General features: G+C 44.2%; 1 protein-coding gene across 1 annotated transcript in view; it reads right to left on the bottom strand.

Annotated features, from left to right (window-relative positions):
- LOC104833189 (peroxidasin homolog) overlaps positions 1-15,867 on the bottom strand; it is a 35,001-nt gene extending 19,134 nt beyond the window's left edge. The window contains exons 1-7 of the mRNA XM_010569765.1: positions 15,863-15,867; positions 15,465-15,536; positions 7,598-7,669; positions 7,274-7,345; positions 4,340-4,411; positions 2,719-2,790; positions 995-1,164 (exon numbers count right to left, since the gene is read on the bottom strand). Of these exons, the coding sequence (XP_010568067.1) occupies positions 995-1,164; positions 2,719-2,790; positions 4,340-4,411; positions 7,274-7,345; positions 7,598-7,669; positions 15,465-15,536; positions 15,863-15,867 (535 nt within the window). The remainder of the gene's footprint in view (positions 1-994; positions 1,165-2,718; positions 2,791-4,339; positions 4,412-7,273; positions 7,346-7,597; positions 7,670-15,464; positions 15,537-15,862) is intronic.
- Positions 15,868-17,835: the final 1,968 nt, after the last annotated feature.

Raw genomic sequence — 17,835 nt, 5'->3', positions numbered from 1 at the left:
GTCGGGGACAGCTCGTTGTGCGCCACATCCACTTGTAGCGGGTCCCGCTCCATGTGTCCCCAGCTGCTTTCTCTAGACCCTCCCTATTCCCCCCTCCCTTGAGGTTACAGACCCTTTTGTGCCAGTTCAACTCTTTGCGTGGCTGTGCCCTAAATTAAGCTGTGAAGTGGTCAAGATTTTGAAAAAAATAACAAAATCATAGGAAAAAAGCTGAATTCAAGGGAGAGCGCTTCAAAATCCAGCTGATCTCACACATCTGGCACAGCCACGCACACAGCTGGACTGGCACATCCAGGAGAGATGCTAATAGCTGGCCCGGGTGAGTGGGAACATCTCAAACTGACTCCACCAGCAGTAAAGTATCAGGGAACCACAGCTGACACTTGTGCCATCCTCTGCTGATGCCTGCACTTAAAAGTCAGAGTTTTGTCTTTTTCTATATGAAATATTTTACTTCAGAATTTTTCAGAATAAAACCTTTCATTTCAAAACGGCATTTTTCAGTGAGCAATTATCTAAATTTAAAGAATAACAGCTTAACAAATGCGATACACTACCACAGTCAAACAAAGCATTCAGCTACGTATCTACTATACGTTTGCTTAGGTTTTCAGTTGCGTTTCCAGCCATTGCAGCTCTCCCAGTGTTCCCCTTCTGTTCAGCCTAACGCAGGACATTTCTTCTGGTTGCTGGTTTAGCCACCAACCACAGCAGGTCCTTTCCTGGCCCTACTCAATCTAAAAACCAAGATGACAACTGCCAGCCAAAAAAGAGCTGTCTTCAACCTCCCCTACGACTGTCAGCTTTTTCTGCGTTATCCTGATAACTCGTGTGACCCCACTGGGACTTCCCCATTTCAGCAGTAAAAGGGAGGGAGAAAGCAGGATGCCAGGACGGGAAAGAGGGAGGAAAAAGGGTGAAGGACACAATTCCCAGACCAAAGCCCAACTCCACAGGCTGAGGGTGGCCCGTGGAGGGGTTTGACCTCGCTCACCGCAGTTAAACTCCTGGGCGGTCAAGGTGACGATGGAGCGCCCGTGCAGGTCCCGAGGAGCCTCGCAGGTGGCGGCTGTCTGGATACTGCCCTGCTCGGCGTATTTCTTCAGCAGCTCAGCCAGCCACATCAAGTCGCAGTCGCAAAGCAAGGCGTTGGAGTCCAGCCGCCTGCAAGACCGAGGAAAAGGCAGGTCATTGCCCAGCCTCTGACTGCTGCCTCCTTCTCGGGGACACGGGAGGGGAAGAGCAGTGAAGGATCACTTGTCTGGTTTTCCCTGCGTTTGATTATATCCCAAATGAAAATTTGAGAGATTTCATTCCCACAATGGTCAAATAGGATGCTTAACCAAGTCAGAAGGATTTCGTTGAAAAACTAATGTTACCCATCACTCATTCCAGTTTCAAATGAAAATTATTCTGTTAAACTGGATTATGCATTTTTGGCTTAATTTGAGGCAAAGAGAGACACTGAAATACTGGGTTTTCCCCCAGGATGGAGATTTCAACCTTTACTGAATTCTCTAAGAACGGCAGATAACACTGCCTCTGTTAGAGCTTTCCGTTCTGTTTCACTCTTAGCTCCAAAAAACTCCCCCTTGATTTTAGTGTGCATCGGATCAATCTCTTTCTGTGACCAGCTGCTAGAGGTTGTAGCATTTCTGCAAACTATAAGAACTTTTATTACTGCAACGTACCGTATGGAGCACCAGTGACCTCCCAGTGCACCCATGCTTTTCCCTCCACTGACCTCATTCTTCTGTGCAGTGCTATGCATAAGGATAAATAAAGACTATAGGGGGATTAGTTTATGCCTCCTTCCCCACTGACAGTTTTACAATAGATGGGTCTGGGCCATCGGAAAAAAACATGGAAGAAAGGTCGAATGTTTTCAGGGACAAACATTTGAGAATGTGAGATTTCACACAAGGCCACGATAGAGCATTTTATAGACACCCCACCTTTTTCTCTGACACGTACAGACAAAATTTCACAAGTTATTCCCTGTTAAAGAAAAGCGAAGCATTTTACCTGCTTGCAGAAATCACAGAGGGATGCAGTGAGAAACACATTATTTTCTTGCAGTTTAAAAGCATGGCAAAACACCAAAATTCTTTAGCTTTTGCTTTTTTTTCCCCCAAAACGCATCATAGAACTTATTTCCAGAGATCATAAAAGACAAACAAAGCAAATCTCTGCAGGGTTTAAGCAAGCAAGTAAGCTTAAGAGACAGCCAGGTTATGTGGGAACAACACACCAGGGTATTCCTGCATGGGAGGAGAATCGTGCACCTGGGCACCCCTTGGAGTATTTTCAATCTGTAGAAAAAAAGCCTTTCCTTTTATGACTATGATTTTTCCTGCCATGTTAGATACTGATCTGAAGACATGATCAAGGTCATATATGTGACCTGGAGTTCCTACATTTCTGAAGGATGTTTTATGGGTTCAAACTGTTGTGAGGACCTTCCAGGAATGTTCATTCCTGTGGCATTATTGAGCTGTAAGCAGATTATAGTTAGATTATAATTAGACACTAGCATGAAGAAACTACTAACTGGTTAAATCAGCTCTCATGTCCAATCAAAACTGTTTTATAAACTTAGCAGTGGCCTTAGAAGTGCAACAACTAAAAGCTTTGCCAACCAGGCACATTTTTCCTCAGGTCCTGGCCATCTGATCAAAGATAAACAATTGCTCTTTGCAGGCAATGTTTTTTACTTACAGCCGTTTGAGGGATTCCAGTTGAGAGAATGTCCCTGGATGAATCCTGGAAATCTTGTTGTTGTGCAAGAATCTGCATCGGGAGAACCCATGCCAAAACATTATTCAGTATTTGCACTACATGGATGATAACATCCCAGGTCAAAACTCAGTTTAAATACAAAGGCTACTCATCAAAACGGAGCTTAGTTTTTAAATTTACTGTGTTTGTTTCCATGAGCTATAGGGATTTCATTCATTTGCAAGTGCAATGCAATACACCAAAGCGGAGAGCGGGTGTGGACTGGAAATGGTGACTCAAGATGTGATGTAACAGGTTTAAACTGGAACCTTAACGTTAATCTGCTTCATGCGCTGCAAAGGGAGGAGAAAGGGCATGAAATCCCCACAGACTGGACCCACCCTACGCTTTCTGTGCCTGGGTGAGCTCCAGTTTAGAAGGCACCTTTTCTTTTCTCCCCTGCAGGAGATATGGCAATTTCATTGAAGTAAGGCTCCAGTAGAAGATGCTAGACAACTCATGCCCTAGACTCAATGCAGTTATTAACCCAAATCCATGAGTAAATCTAATTCAGACAACAACGGCCTAAGCCGGGCTTACCTCTGAACAAAGCCAACATAAATTGTCACTTCCCAAGTCTTAGCACACAGATAAGACTCCCCAGTTCTTAGAAAAAAACCCCCTTGATTGCACTAAAATGCATCAGTGGGGACCAAGATGGGATAATTAACTCCCCATTCCCATAAGGGAGGGGGAAATTTACTTATGCCAGTTACATCTAAAACTCATAAGAGACCATTGATAAAAGATAGGAAGCAATTTTCATAGAGAGTGGAACAGGAAAGAAATACAAAAGGAGTACAGCTTGTGTGCAAATGTCTGCATACACACATGTACATGCAAGTTCAGCCTAGTTGCCCAGCTTGGATGCTGACAAACCCTCCTCTAAAATTTAAATCCAGAATTTTTGTTGGATCAAATACAGCGACTGAGATCAGCCGTGGTGTACTGATCCAGGTCTGAATTTTCCTAAGGGTGTTTGGATACCATGATTTTATTTGCCTAGCGTGTACGGATATAAGGCACATTTCCATGCAGCATAGAAGGGTCTGTTGGTTTCACTGTGGAGTGGGAACCACCGTGTTAAGTTTTGTCGTAGGGGCTACATTACTACTAGAAGTAATCCTGGGGAGCGAGAGACACAGGACTTCGTTTCCTAACTGCTTTCAAGGAGGACGCGTGTTTTTCTTGTTAGACTTTCTTCTGACTTTCTTCCTTTTCCACCCGCTTTTTTTTGTACACACTGCCCAACAGTGACTAATGTTGACCTTATGGCCAGAGTAAAATTTCAGTTGGCTTGGCCAGCGGTAGGGCTTTCTGCAGATTTACCCCTGCTTAAGTGGAAACGTGAACGTAACACAACATGGGAAATTCCCTTCATATTCTCAGTAACCTTTCTACTTGGTAAGTATGTAAAATCTCCTTTTTCAAGGAAGCTTCTTTTTGCATTTCCCTCCATATTGAAGATCACACTTCATGCTACGGAAACTGTTACACAAAAAGGGTTTTTTCCCCTTCTCCTCACCCCCTTACTCACAAGAAAGGTCCCATCTTTACTTACAGCCTTTCAAGTTTAGGCAGGTCACTAAAAGTCTCCGACTCCAGACTTTCCAGGTTGTTGAAATGCAGGTAGCTGTCACACAGAAAATCACAAAGGGCAGGCTTACAGATTGCAATTTAAAAGACAGAAGATATTTCCAGATCAATCCACCAATGCCCACCAGTTGGTCACCACACATCTCAGGGCAGATGCTGAGAAGCCAGCATCCACTTCAGTGCGTCCACTTTCCACGTGCAAATGTAGTAGCCAACGCTGGCTTTTCCCTATCCTGTCAATTATTTTCTCTCTCTCTTAATAAACTAAAACACAGACAGAAAGGAGGACAGCTCTGCTCTTCCCTGAAGCCTAAGGCCACCACCATCACTGTAAATTGCCTGTTGCCAGGATGAAACCGTTGCCCATGGAGAGCCAGCAGCAGCTGCTCCTGTCTGAGCACCATACGGGAATTTTCCCTGCCTTTCCCCTAGTCCCCAACACGTCCTTGGATTGTCGGGGGGGAAGAAATAGCCTTACTACAAGGCACTTGTTCCCAGCCTAGGAACTGCAACATTTCTGAGTGGAAGCCTGAGTTTGCTGAGAATTAAGTTTTAGAAAAAGGCCCTGAACAACCTGATATAACTTTGAAATTGGTCCTGCTTGTTGCTGAAGGTGGGACTGGAGACATCCAAAGGTCTCTTCCAGTCTGCATTTATCTGTGATTCTAACAGGGGCTCCCAGCACATGCATCCATCCAGCAAGAGCAGAAACATCTGGGAACAGCTGCCGTCAGGCTATTCTCTTTCTGCAGAGGGAAGGCACAGTCTCCAAAGACAGAGATGGTTCAGTCAGTTGCAACACTTGGATCTAAATGGCATGTTAATGTGAACAGCCCAGCTCTTGCTAATGCAGGTTAATATTTTTAGTTCCACTAAAATCTCAAGTGTGACCTGCTATTCCAGAGGCCTGGGAGACCTTCTGCTCTGCCCCAGGTCACCCCTTGCCATCAGCAAAGGAAACCTGGGAGCTGCAGAGCAACACCCCACGATACCTGAGACTCCCTGTTCCCATTAGCTGTGACATTCACTGGCATAACTGACGTGTTCCTAACCTTTAGGTGCGTTTCGGTATGGTTTCAAAGTTGCCTAAACTCTTCCCCCTTATTTTTACACAGGCATAAATTTCACGGCAGACACTGATTAATCACAGATCTACAAATACTCATTCTGCTATTGTAGCTGAGTGCATTGAGAAATAATTGCCTAAGCCGCCACATGGCTGTTTGATTCGTAATGGAAGGATTCATGATAAATGGTCCACTATCAGAGTGCAAACCAAGAGACGGTGACTCAGATTCTGCAGTGGAGGGCAACAGTGGGGAGAGACATACGTGCTTTAATGAGTCTCACATGTCTGCTGTCATTGCTTTGGTCCTTGAGGAAAGCATCTGATACTGTCCATCAATCGGGTTATACTTTTTCTTGAAAAGCTGGCTTGTGGGGTACAGGAAAACGGGGTAGGATTTGAGCAAAGCTAATTCTTTTGGAACCACGCCTGCCTGAGATTGAAAACAGATGGTACTTCCAGCGGGTTGTTTGTTGGTTTTGTTGGGTTTTTTTCTTTTATTCGTGACATCAAGTCTGGAACGCTTATTGTTAAAATATCACTGTGGCCAGCATCATCTCCCCTCAAAGCACGGCTGAGCCGGTATCTGCTTCCTATGTTTTCTCCCAGGCATCCTTGCTGAGCTGGCTGATGAAAAACCATATTGTACACAGGGTTGGTAGCACACCTATTATTAAGCTTGCCTGAAACTTCCTGTTATACTCTGTCCACTTCTGCTGTCAGCCTGGAGAACAAGCTGGATCCTATCCCTTTTACAGCAAAATCCTTAGTTACGTTCCAACCCTATAAACGCTGCTGCTGGGAACAATCCATGAATTAGAAAGGTTTCACCTTTGGTTCCTGTTCTCCAATGATGCAAATAATTCCTATACTTCAAATAGCCATGCTCACACTCTCTCCACATGCACACATGTATTTACACACATGCACATAATATATCATGATGCCTGGCATGAAAAATCCAATCCCAGTTTAGCAAGACACTTTAGAAGAGTCAGATCTCAGTCTTCCCATCTCACCTTGAGCATGGAGCACTAAGAGTCAAAAAACAACCCAAAACTTCTTTGATTGAATAAACCACACAGATTTGCAATACACAGAAGGGGAGCAAATAAGGACTGCTAGAGTGTCACTGTGATGGGCTCCAGCTGCCAGGAAAACACGTGAGCCTCCTTTCATCCCAGAGTGCCACACAGCTTGGAGGGAAGGTCATTACTTTGTTTGGATCCATCATCTTCCCCCCACTGCAACTCCCAGATGCTTTACAGCATGCGAGCACCACCATCGCTCCCACAAACATCCCGCTGCCCCAGCTCTCACCTTGCACTTCATCCGTTCATCTTCAGCAAAGGTTTGGATAACAGAAAAAACTCAACCAGCACCCTCAATTCAAGCAAAGGGCCAGATCCTACTCTCTGCTCCAGGAATCTCAGCAGACATAAACACAGCAGGCCAGCTGCCTTCTGCTTCAAGCCATCCTACAGACCCCAATCTCCTCCCACCCTAAGGTTCTTGGATGTAAAGGGAATCAGAAGCACAGCTGGGCTCTTCCTATGCTCCAGAGGTTCAGGGTCAGGAGGAAACATACGGACGTCAGTAGGAAGAGACCTCAGCATTAACTAACCAAAATCAGTACTGGGACCAGCTGTTTTCAAATGAAGCCAGGGTAGTCTTGCAAAGCTGGATCATAAAACAGTAGAAGCCTCATCCTACTCCTTGCTAAGTGTCTGGTACTCTCCTCTACTGGAAACACAACGCTTGGGTCAGAGAAGCCAATAAATCAGCTCTTACGCACATCACCTTCAGCAACAAACAAGGCTCATTTGTACTTACAGCTGTTCCAGAGAATGAAGCCCGTTGAAGGCGTGTTGCTGGATGCTCTGAATTTCATTTTTATAAAGGTAGCTTTCAAAAGGAGAGAAAGAAAAAAGCATTAGTCTAACCGACCAGCAGTTGTGTTTTAAAAAGACACAGGAAACAGCTATGAACCTCAACCCAAAGCAGAGCTTGCTGATTCGATTCAAGGGCAATGTTTTATAGCTGTGACGTGAACATCCAGAAATTCTGAGGACAAAAAATACATCCTTGACTGGCAAACATTAGAAGCGGGTTGTTAAATTTCAAAGAGGTTAAGAAATTACTGAGCTACCAACTCACAGGTATTTCAGGTTCTCCAGATCTTCAAAGGATCTTCTCACAATTTGTTTTATCTGATTATTGTTCAGCAGCCTGTTCAAATCAAGAAAGAAAAACACAACCAGTGAATTCAGCACGTGTGAGACTTGTGGTATTTCTGTTCCTGGATACCCACTGAAAAATCCTGAGCTCGTGTTTCACAGAGTTTAAGATTTAAAGGGGTTAGCAGATCAAAGACCAGCTAAGTCAATGAGAAGGCTTCTTGCCCAGAGGTGCCAAATGCTTCCAATACGTACAATGTTCAAAGATTTTTCTTTACCTTTTGCCACAGTGTTTTTCACCCCAAAGTTACAATTTTGGCCAGGAAAGGGATGAGGGCAAGGGAGACAGGCAGAAGGAAGTGGAGGGGAGGGAGAAATTAAATCATTGCTGCCAGTCTTGTACAACCACAACAGTTTTTGAAGATGCATAGTTGTGTCCAACAACATGTGACCAGGGGCATGCAGAGCCAGTTTTTAAGAGTACAAATGCAGTTTAAAATACCAGTTCACAGTGGAGTTATAGGAGTTATAAAATGGTAACGCTTTGTTCTAATCACTTTGTATACAAATATGTGCACATGACAAATAAATAAATAAATAAATACAGATCTGACTCCTGAGGCTATTCAGAGACAGCCTCTTTCGATCTAGAGAGCCTTTTGCCAGATTTTAATACAAAACCCATGGACAACATCGTATTGGCAAGCAATCTCCGACTTGTATGTGCAGTTGCCATGACTGTGCATGCAAATGATGGCCCGTGCCAATGACCAGAAACACAGCTCAACCTTGCAATAACCATGCTGTGTGCAACAGCGGTAACCACGCAGCTGAACGCTACAAAAACCTCTTCTGCAAACACTGCCAAGCCCAACACCGAGAAAACGAAATAAATCACTTATAAATAGCTCTTTAATATACGACGTTTAACTATTCATCATGGCTGCCCAACCGCACTCCTGTGGGTCTTTCGCCGTGGGATCTCACTGATGTTCAGATCTGGCAAACCTCACTGCGGCCGCAGAGCTGGTGGGGCTTATAGCTGAATATCGCAGAGCAAGGCTTTCAGTGGCTACACTTATTTTTAAAATTCTTAAATGGACATGTGGATGGAAAGGAGAGCTGCGACTGTATACTGCAAAGACTTGTTTTTCTAGTGTTGTAGGAAAAACTGCTATTCCCTCTGCAAGCAGCCAGACCTTACAATGTCGGGTCAAATTCAATACGTGCATTGGATGTAAATTTTCTATTTTATAAGCTCCTCTTTGTGGTAGCTATGCTCCTCACAAACGATCTGCCACCAGACAGCAGGTGACAAGACAGTTCAGCACTTGCCTAGCAGTCCCAGAAGCCCGACCTTCTGCTCCCCTTTGCTGGAGAAAATAGGGTAAGCAGCGCATCAGTCAGCCTCTGGCACTACAAGCAAAGGTCCCTTCCTGGGAAGAACAGTTTGTACAGGTAAAGGATGGAGAGAAAAGATGAAGAGGTGGGGAGAAATGGAAGAAGACGTGTGGGAAAAGAAGATGAAGATAAAATCAAATGCCTTGGGGATGCAAAGATAAAAGGTGTCAGAAACACACACACGTGTTATGGCAGCTTCGCAACTTACCGCCAGGCACCTGAGTCACACCAGCTTTCCGCCAGCTTGTTCTCAGGTGGAGTATTACATTAAGGGTCCAAAAAGCACTTCAGAAACTCGAGTGCAAAGAAACCTTTGGAAGACAGAACAATAAGGGTTTGAGAAAAATCTCAGTACCCTTGATTTGACCAACCTCTCTTGATTAGCTACCCTGCTACCATGGATGTTGGTACCACTATCAAACTGCACATTGCCAGGGTTGTGGACAAGCAGCCCGAAGAGGTTAAGGCAGAAAGTTGCTGCAAAGTTTCTGCACAGCTGGAAGCAATGGCTCGATACACACGGCTGAGGTTAAACAACCCGATTTCACTCATAAGGATGCAAAAATGATGTCAAGTCCTTGGAACACACGATCCTGCTTTGACAGCCAGATATGCTGAGTGGAAAGAGCCCCTGAACACCAACCCAAAGGTTTATTTGATGATTGAACACCCAAGGACTGGAAATAACTGCTCGAGAGCAGCGCGGGAGAGGGCTTTTGTCTATTTACCCACAGGACAAAGACAACACAGGCACCAACCGTGCACGCTTCCTTCCCTGCCCTCTATCAGCACACTTTCATCTTCAGCCAGAGGAGGATGAAGGCAGCTTGTTCTCTGTTATCTGATCCTTGGCCACACTTCTGAGGACGCTAGATGGGCTGATAGACGGGTGCCAGCTCCGACATCATTCCCATGGACGTGAGCACCCGTCCCCTGCCACGCAGCTGGCATCGGCCACCCGTTTCACTGCGGGCACGAGACAACAACCAGGCGAGCAGGTCCTGGAGGCAGGGTCACGCCAACAGCCTCACGCACCACGATGGTCTGGACTCCTTCGCTGACCCTTTAAGGCAATGAGTTCGGACGAGGACTGAAGTCCAGGGGGGATTTCAAATTGCAACCTGTTGTCTGACTGCATTTTGGTGCTATTCAGAAGCATTAACCTAGTGCATTTTGTTGTCTGGGCTATTTAGGACAGTTCAAGGGGGTGTAATCAGTGATGCAAGCCAAACAAGACACATTCTGGAAGTTCAGATGGCATGCAGTACACAGGCCTCTTATCTCATCGTCTGACAGTTAAAAATTTGTTCCTTGCCCGATTAAAGGTTAAAACGTGTATGGAAGAAGCCATCTCTGTTTCCTGTCTCAGGATTCCCCATTGTAATAGAAGGATATGTCCTGGAAAAGACTCAAAAGTGAGATAATTTATGAAGTCCACCATAGTCTACATATTCCAAAATGCTGCTTTCAGAGAAATCCATAGACAAGACAGCACATCTGGCTTCTTGAAAGACTTTAGATGGCTTGTGCACAGCTGTCTACTCCTCGACTTCTGTGCAATTCATCCCGGCAGAGGACTGTGCAAAATCCTGCCATGACCTGGATATTGATGCTAGCTACAATCAAACAGCAAACTGCCCAAATTCCTGCTAATGTTAAAGAGGATTGAAAGCTAAGACCTACTGCTAACCATATATGCTGGCAATAAATGCTCTGGCAGACAGAAGCTGGAAAGATCATTATTGATGCACGTCTTAAGTATACCCTGTAGCAAAACAAGCTAAATTAAAAGTATTAGAAGTACATTTCCTGGAGTTTATCAAAAGATAGCAAAATGATGTGGCATTCCCCTTCGTGCCAGCTGGTGAACTGGGCTCCAAATGAGTAGGTGGACTCAATCATACAGGTTTTATTCCTGAGAATTTCTTCTGGGAGGTTTGAGATATACAAGCACCATGAGATCTGGCCCAGATTGAGTAAGAGAACACTTTACATTCAGTTTCCTTTAGGTTTTATGTCCCGACCACCCCTCCCTTCTCCTTCCCCACCCTCTCTCCGGGTTGCCAAGCACAGGCTTAAGTTGCATTAAATGAGTCGTTTTCTGTTTTGAAGAATGTATTAAATGATGTGACAGTACAGAATTCAGACTCAAACCGTGTACTCTTTCTTCTTTTCGTTTGACAAACCACATGCTACAGTCGTTGTGACACAACAGCTATTTTTTTCCTCCCCCCATTAATAGAAATCATCACATACTGTATTTAAAGGGGGAGAAAATGTGAGTTTAATATTCAGCCATGCATTCTCCCTTGTTGACAGAATGATCTGGAATAGCCATTCCCCATATTTGAGGGAGAAACTTCTATTCTGAGATCCAAGCAAGCTCCGACATCCCCTCCTTGCTGACAGGAACACATTCTCTCAAGAGCTACTAGAGGGTTCAAGACATAGCCTCCACGTTACTCCTGTCATTCACCCTGAAACCCTTTATAAACGGCATCTAAAGGAGAGCTGCAGAGTTCACCAGAAGTGCCCTTTGCTCTCACCTAAGCAGAAAGAGGAATATGATGTGAGCAACAACACTGACAGGGCAAACATACAAGCAGAAGCACATACCACGATGGGGTCTCCGCAGAGTCCCTATTCTCTAGGGTGTCCATGCTACAAGGAGAACAAAATACATACTGGGGAAGTTAAGAAATAGTGCTTTGGTCCCAGGGCTGGACATTTCTATAGACAATGCTGGAAAGACTCAAGTAGCAGCAACCATTTGGTTGTGATGGCTTTGGTTTGAAAATACAGCAACCAACCAGTTGGGACAACATGGCAGGGTGCTGATCTCCTGTGGAAACACGTAAGGGGACAGTCATGCAAGGGGTGTCGTCATCCATCCCCACCCAAAGATGACCTAAAGGAGCAAAGACTGGAAAGCAATGAGATGCTATGCCTCACCGCGGGCTCGCCATGTGTTTGCTCTCTTCCACAGTCCACCACCTGCTGTGAGCTAATGGTGGGTTAAGTGATGTGGCTGGCGTTGGCAAGCTCAAGCGAAACAGCTGTTGAGGAGCTGTGGGTATTTTGTGGATGGCATACAAGAGTTTTTTCCTCTCCCTGCTACCCTGTTGTTTTTTCTTACTGAGGGGACATATTAAGAGTTTAAAAATACACAGAGGAGATCCTGACACCAACATCTGCATGGGAACTGAGAAGAGGCAATAGGAAGGGATGAGGAAACCTTTACCAGTCTAAGACGTTTAGCCCAAGAGGGCTTCTTCAATGCACACAACATTGCAGATGGCTGACAAGCAAGCTCCCAGTGGTGCAGCATTTAGGATAATTGCTTATTACCTGTGGTGCTGTACCAGGAGTCCCCAGTCAGACACATATAATGACTGTATCTCTTCCACAGACAAACAGGGCTCTTGTTTTTAATTTTAAACTAGTGCTCTGTAATTTATCAAACCTCCACACCAGGGAGAGAAAAGAAGAGAGCAGAGCCAGAGGAAGGGCTGAACTGTTGAAAAGTCCCACTGGACATTCATGGCAGGCTCCTCTTCTGTCAGTCTCACAGCCCACCTCCCTGCATCCAACGTGGGTGACAAAGGTTTCCTTATCAGGGTGGTTTATAAACTGTCAAACTTGGATATAGTACAGCCATCCTGCCCAAAAGGAGATGCAGAACAGAAGCTTCATCAGAATCTGCTGCCCTTCCTCTGTCAGGCCAAAGCATTGTAGGAAAAGGCTCTTTTAAAAGCACTTATTTGCTTAAGGAACACTTATTTAACTCCCATGGCAGAAAGCTGCAAGCTCAGAGCTCTGCATATGGAACCTGAACTACTCTGTCCTCCAAACCTCTCACTTCAAATATTCTGGCCAAACTTTCCCAGCAAGTCTCTCAGGGATTTTAAAGGATTTATTCTCTTTATCACTTGAAGACCTATACGAGTCCTCAGGCAAAAGTTTACCATCTAAGAAACATCAGCAAATTCTTCAGCTCTTGTCAGTTTTGATGTGGGAATTGGAAAAACAAAAGTTCCTGGAGAGAAATTTGCTTTAAGAGTGCGAGGTCTGACATTCTTTCATTCAGTTATCAAGCTCTTCATCCGTGGGAGTTAACTACTACAAGTGTGAGAATAACTGATTTTTCCAGTTTGCTGGCCAAACCAGGAAATCCAACCAACCATATGAAGTACTATCTAAATGGAAAGGTTTCATCTGCAAAACCAGTTGATTTTCAGAATTCAAATATAAAAATGCAGTATTTTGTTAGAGCAGTGTTTCACCTGGTCCAGTATTCCAGCTCTGACAATGGCTGTAGGACACTATTTAGGGAGAGCAGGGGAGCCTGCCCCCCATCTGTGCAAAACACATTCCTCTTACTGCCCCAGAATCCGTAATCATGAGATTAGGGATGTTAGGGGGGACATTCATGCCTATTCCCTTTAGGATCTGTTCAGGGGATTGCTGTCATTATGTCCCTGTCCAGGAGGGTGTGGAGACAGAAAGCAAAAAGAATGGGACAAATTCATGGATCATGAACAGGTATTGTAGAGAGACAGGTCTTTCCACCTCAGCCAGGCTGTGTATCTATATCTAGCTTTAAACAGAGTGGCAGGAGTCAGAAAGACAGAAGCAGAAGTCTTGCAGATGGCAGGGACCTGCCTAGACCAAGGCACTGGCAGGGCAGAAACTGGGATCTCTTACAAGGCTCCGCAGGTTGGGTGGAGCATCTCTCCAAGTGAAGGCCTGCCAGCATCCTTAGTTTCCCCAGGGTTCGGCTGAAACTAGCCTGGCGGTCCTGCCGAGCTGTCTGCCAAACATCTGTCTGCATCTCACAGAGATGACATAATTTGGAACAGTTTGTTTTCTCGGCTCAGGAGAGCTTCATGGGTGGAAGAGCAGGTCTGGAGATCAAGATGCCTCAGCAGAGCTTTGTGATAAGGTAAAACCCTACGGACTCAGACTCTATTTTCTCTCTAGATTTTTTACTCACATTTATCACCCCATCTGACCCTATCTCAAATGACAGAAATCCATCCAAAGTATCCTTTCTCTCTATTAGTTTTGGTAATTAAGTACCACATGGTGCTGTTTGAGAGACTAATATGGGCTGTTCTTGTGGTCTGAATGAACAGCATCATTGGCAATAAAGTTTTCTACCAGTCTACTAGTTGACCACCAGTCCTGTGAGCAGGAGCCTGGGCCATGACCAGGGTACTTTGAAGCATCCTGCAGTCATGGGTCAGCCAATCAGTCCCCCACACACAGTGGGACGATCTTTAGCAAATGACGATTTTTAAAAGATAGCTATTGAACAGGGCTCTATGATAAAAGTCCTGCCGTATTTCCACTCTTCCTACAACTTCTTACAATTGACTGAATTCCTTATTGCCCAGGTCTTCCTTCTTTCAGCATTGCCATCTTTATAGGATCAGGGACTTCAGATCTTTCAAGGTCAGACAGAAAAAAACAATCTGGACTTTCTCTTGCCATTTGGGACCACGAATGTACGAACCCAGGAAATCTGAGCATGTCTGTTGTGCAGTGCAGGTTCCCAAGCTAGCCGGTTTGCTTCACCGGGAGATTCGAGCTTGGACCTGGAAATCTTATAGCTGTTAGCGCCATGTTATGGCTCGAATAATCAGATCTGAGTCTCAAAAGGCCAATTACATCCAGCACAGCACTGTGCTGACACAGCTTCTGTTCCTGATTTGGGAGCTGGTTTGTTTTCAACTTCTTGGCTACACGGTGCAGATGTACTCATATCTATCTTCAAACCCTCAGCCTTACAGCGGCAAGAAGCAGCAAAAGCTCCCACTATTTCCTTTGAGCAGAATAAGAAACTTGTTAGTGCAGTAGTTGATCAGACTGACGTGAGTGTGCCTGCTCTGGCTGGGATGCAAGACTGAAGGAACTGCTTTCTACTCCCACTCCTAGCTGCAGTAGGATAGTTGTAGGCATTTATTCTAGGGCAAGGCATAGGGACAAGACGGAATCTGGAAGGATGCACTCTCACTTCAGTCAATGTCATGTAGAGCAACTAATGTGGTTTATGCATTTGAGGAGGTCATAGAAAGGACAAAGATCTTAATGCATCCCTCCGCTATCTTGATCCCAAGCCAGAACTGTTTTTACAGGCTACTCCAAAGCCATACCTGCTGAAACATCGTCAGGCAGTGACCGTATGCATTAGGATTTTTAATATTTTTTTTTTTAAAGACAAGTTAATTGCCAAAATGTAAGTTATTAAATTGCACATTTAATTAAAAAGGGTAAGAAACATGATCCAGGGTAGAACAGAGAGAATTTTAAAGCTTTAGCTGGATATGCACAACTTGGCTGAAATAACTAAAAGACCAAGGCCATCTTTAAGCCATTATGGGGGATAGTACTGACACAAGTAATAAATGGATAACTTCACTGCAGGATCACCGAGTGGAACTTACAGCGTGTTGAGGTTCTTCAGCCTCCTGAAGGCTCCAGGTTGTATCTCCTTGATGTGGTTGAAACGTAAATCTCTGAAAGCAGAAAATACAATCAGTGCACTCGTGATATAAACAAGCCATTAGCAATCAGCATCATCCAGGGAGGAAGGAAGGAGGGCTCCTGGGAGAGTCTATCGTACCAGGCCTACATGAACTGGAGAAATGGAGACAAAGACCAGGGAAGGGAGTGGAGAAGGAGTGGGGATGATGGCTGGGGTCTACTATTGTCTGCAAAGTCAGCCAAAAGCCAGAGCAAGCCTACGTTTACAAAATTAATTTTAATTTCATGGAGAACTAAAGACTGAAAGGACTCAAGTGATCATTTCCATGAACACCGGACAAGGTCTGCTGCTCAACACCCCATGTTCACATGCAATTACACTTGCATCTCATACTGATTTGTAGAGGAATGTGTATCATCATGTGGGCCCATTTTTTAGCTCCCTAGCAAAATTATCTTTGCCCTAAAATGGTTAAATCTGATTAAATAACCTCATATTATAAGCATTTCACATTCTGCTCCGCAATGCTCCAAGACTCAGAACAGCTTATCGCTGCCTTCATTTCAAATTTGTGCCAACTTCAATTACAATTAGTGGAGTCCAGGGGATTCTGGCAAATTTCAAGGGCTGTCCATGTAACGACATTGACTTGGAGCCCTAAAACATGGGGTTTTGATTGCTAATGAGATAATAAAATAAGAGCTAAGTGGTTTAACCTGGTTAACCAAGTAGAAACACTTCTATAGGGAATGTGCATTGATTTGGCACCTTCCAGCCTATTATAACAAATCACAAAAGACTGACAAATGTTTTTTGCTGCTAGTTTCTATCCAAAGCACAACAGTGAAGCTGCTTTTTTTTCTCCTACCCTGCCTGATCTATCACATTTAGAGAATACACAGCTATTTCTTGGTTTAAGACAGCCTTTTAAGGGCATTTGCTTTAAGATGAAAAAACACATGAACATGCTGAATTGCCTGTCATTCTGGTGGTAAGTTACAGAGCATTTGGAGGCAGAGTTTAAAGAAAGAATTCTAGAAATAGCTAGAAGTTTAATGCTTATTTTTAGAACAGGCATCAACAAGAATCGCAGCCGTTATAAAATTAAGATTAGAAAGAGGTGCATTCATTGCAGGTGGCTGTAAACTCGAACTGACAGTGAGTATCCAAGGGGGCTGAAACATCTTTGAGCAAGTACTGGAGAAGAGGATACACAGTAAGTAAAGATGATTTTATCTTCAGATGTAATGTTTCTTTAGCGTAACAGTTTGCCAAACTAGTTATTTTATGTTAAAAAATTCCCACTGAATTTTCTTACTTTTTAGGCAGAGTATGCATGGTATTTTTACTTAACTCAGGTTACACTGAAATAATTAAATCTCTGCCTTGTTACCCCTTTGTTATCACTGAATGCAACAGAACACACGCCAGTGGAACACTGTCTTTTCTGCTGTGTGTTTTCCTGTCTAACTTTTCAACTTTGAATAAAGGAATGAAAAGACTAATGAAGTGAGAAGTCTCTCCCCTTTCTTAGTGGCAAGTATTGCACAGAGAAGAGTTAGAGGGCAAGAAGGAACACAGCTTCAATATTTCAAAAAAAGTGTTGGAATTGTAATTTACAAGCACCATTTGTCCAGTGCAAACTGCGGTCCCGAAGGATGATCCTTTGGAATTGCAGTTTTTAACAGTAACTTTACTTTTGACATTTTCTGGCGTGTTTGGCTTTACTTGCATTGCTTCAAATGCGCGATTCTTGCTCTTCTTGTTGGAAGGTGTTACATATCCCTCTTCCCTGCTGATGTGAATTTGAGGATATCTGTATGGATTTTTCAAGGCAACGGCTGACACCATAAAGCCAAATACAATTAAACATTGGCAAAGGTGATAACACAACACACTGATTATTCTCCGCAGCCTCATTAAAAGGAAAGGAGGAAAGACTAGATCATGAAAAAAGGTGAAGAAATGCAAACTTGATTTATACACTGTAACGCACAGACACCACCTCTGTCTGCCCCAGGGGGCTGTAAAGAGCTGTGTAATTAGTCCAGGCAGCTGGCTACAGGTAATAGGGAACATAACAAATAAATGGAAGAAATACACAGGGGTCAGGGCTGAAGCTGTTGATGCTTGTGGAAGGCAGCGGGAAGCAGGCAGTGAAGTGTAAAATACCCACTTTGGGTCACAGGCTGCAGGTGGAAAAAAAAAATCAGACTATTTTCACGAACAAAGATAACTGCAATTCTTCACACCCCAGCATTCACACATAAGCACACAGCTTCCACAGCTGACACAAAAAGCAAAACCCAGAACCACAGGTGACTTAAAAC

Source organism: Haliaeetus leucocephalus, unplaced genomic scaffold, assembly GCF_000737465.1.
Source record: "Haliaeetus leucocephalus isolate CR32 unplaced genomic scaffold, Haliaeetus_leucocephalus-4.0 Scaffold273, whole genome shotgun sequence".
NCBI lineage: Eukaryota > Metazoa > Chordata > Aves > Accipitriformes > Accipitridae > Haliaeetus > Haliaeetus leucocephalus.
The sequence above is the reverse complement of the archived record's forward strand: the minus strand, read 5'-3'. Positions and strand labels throughout refer to the sequence as shown.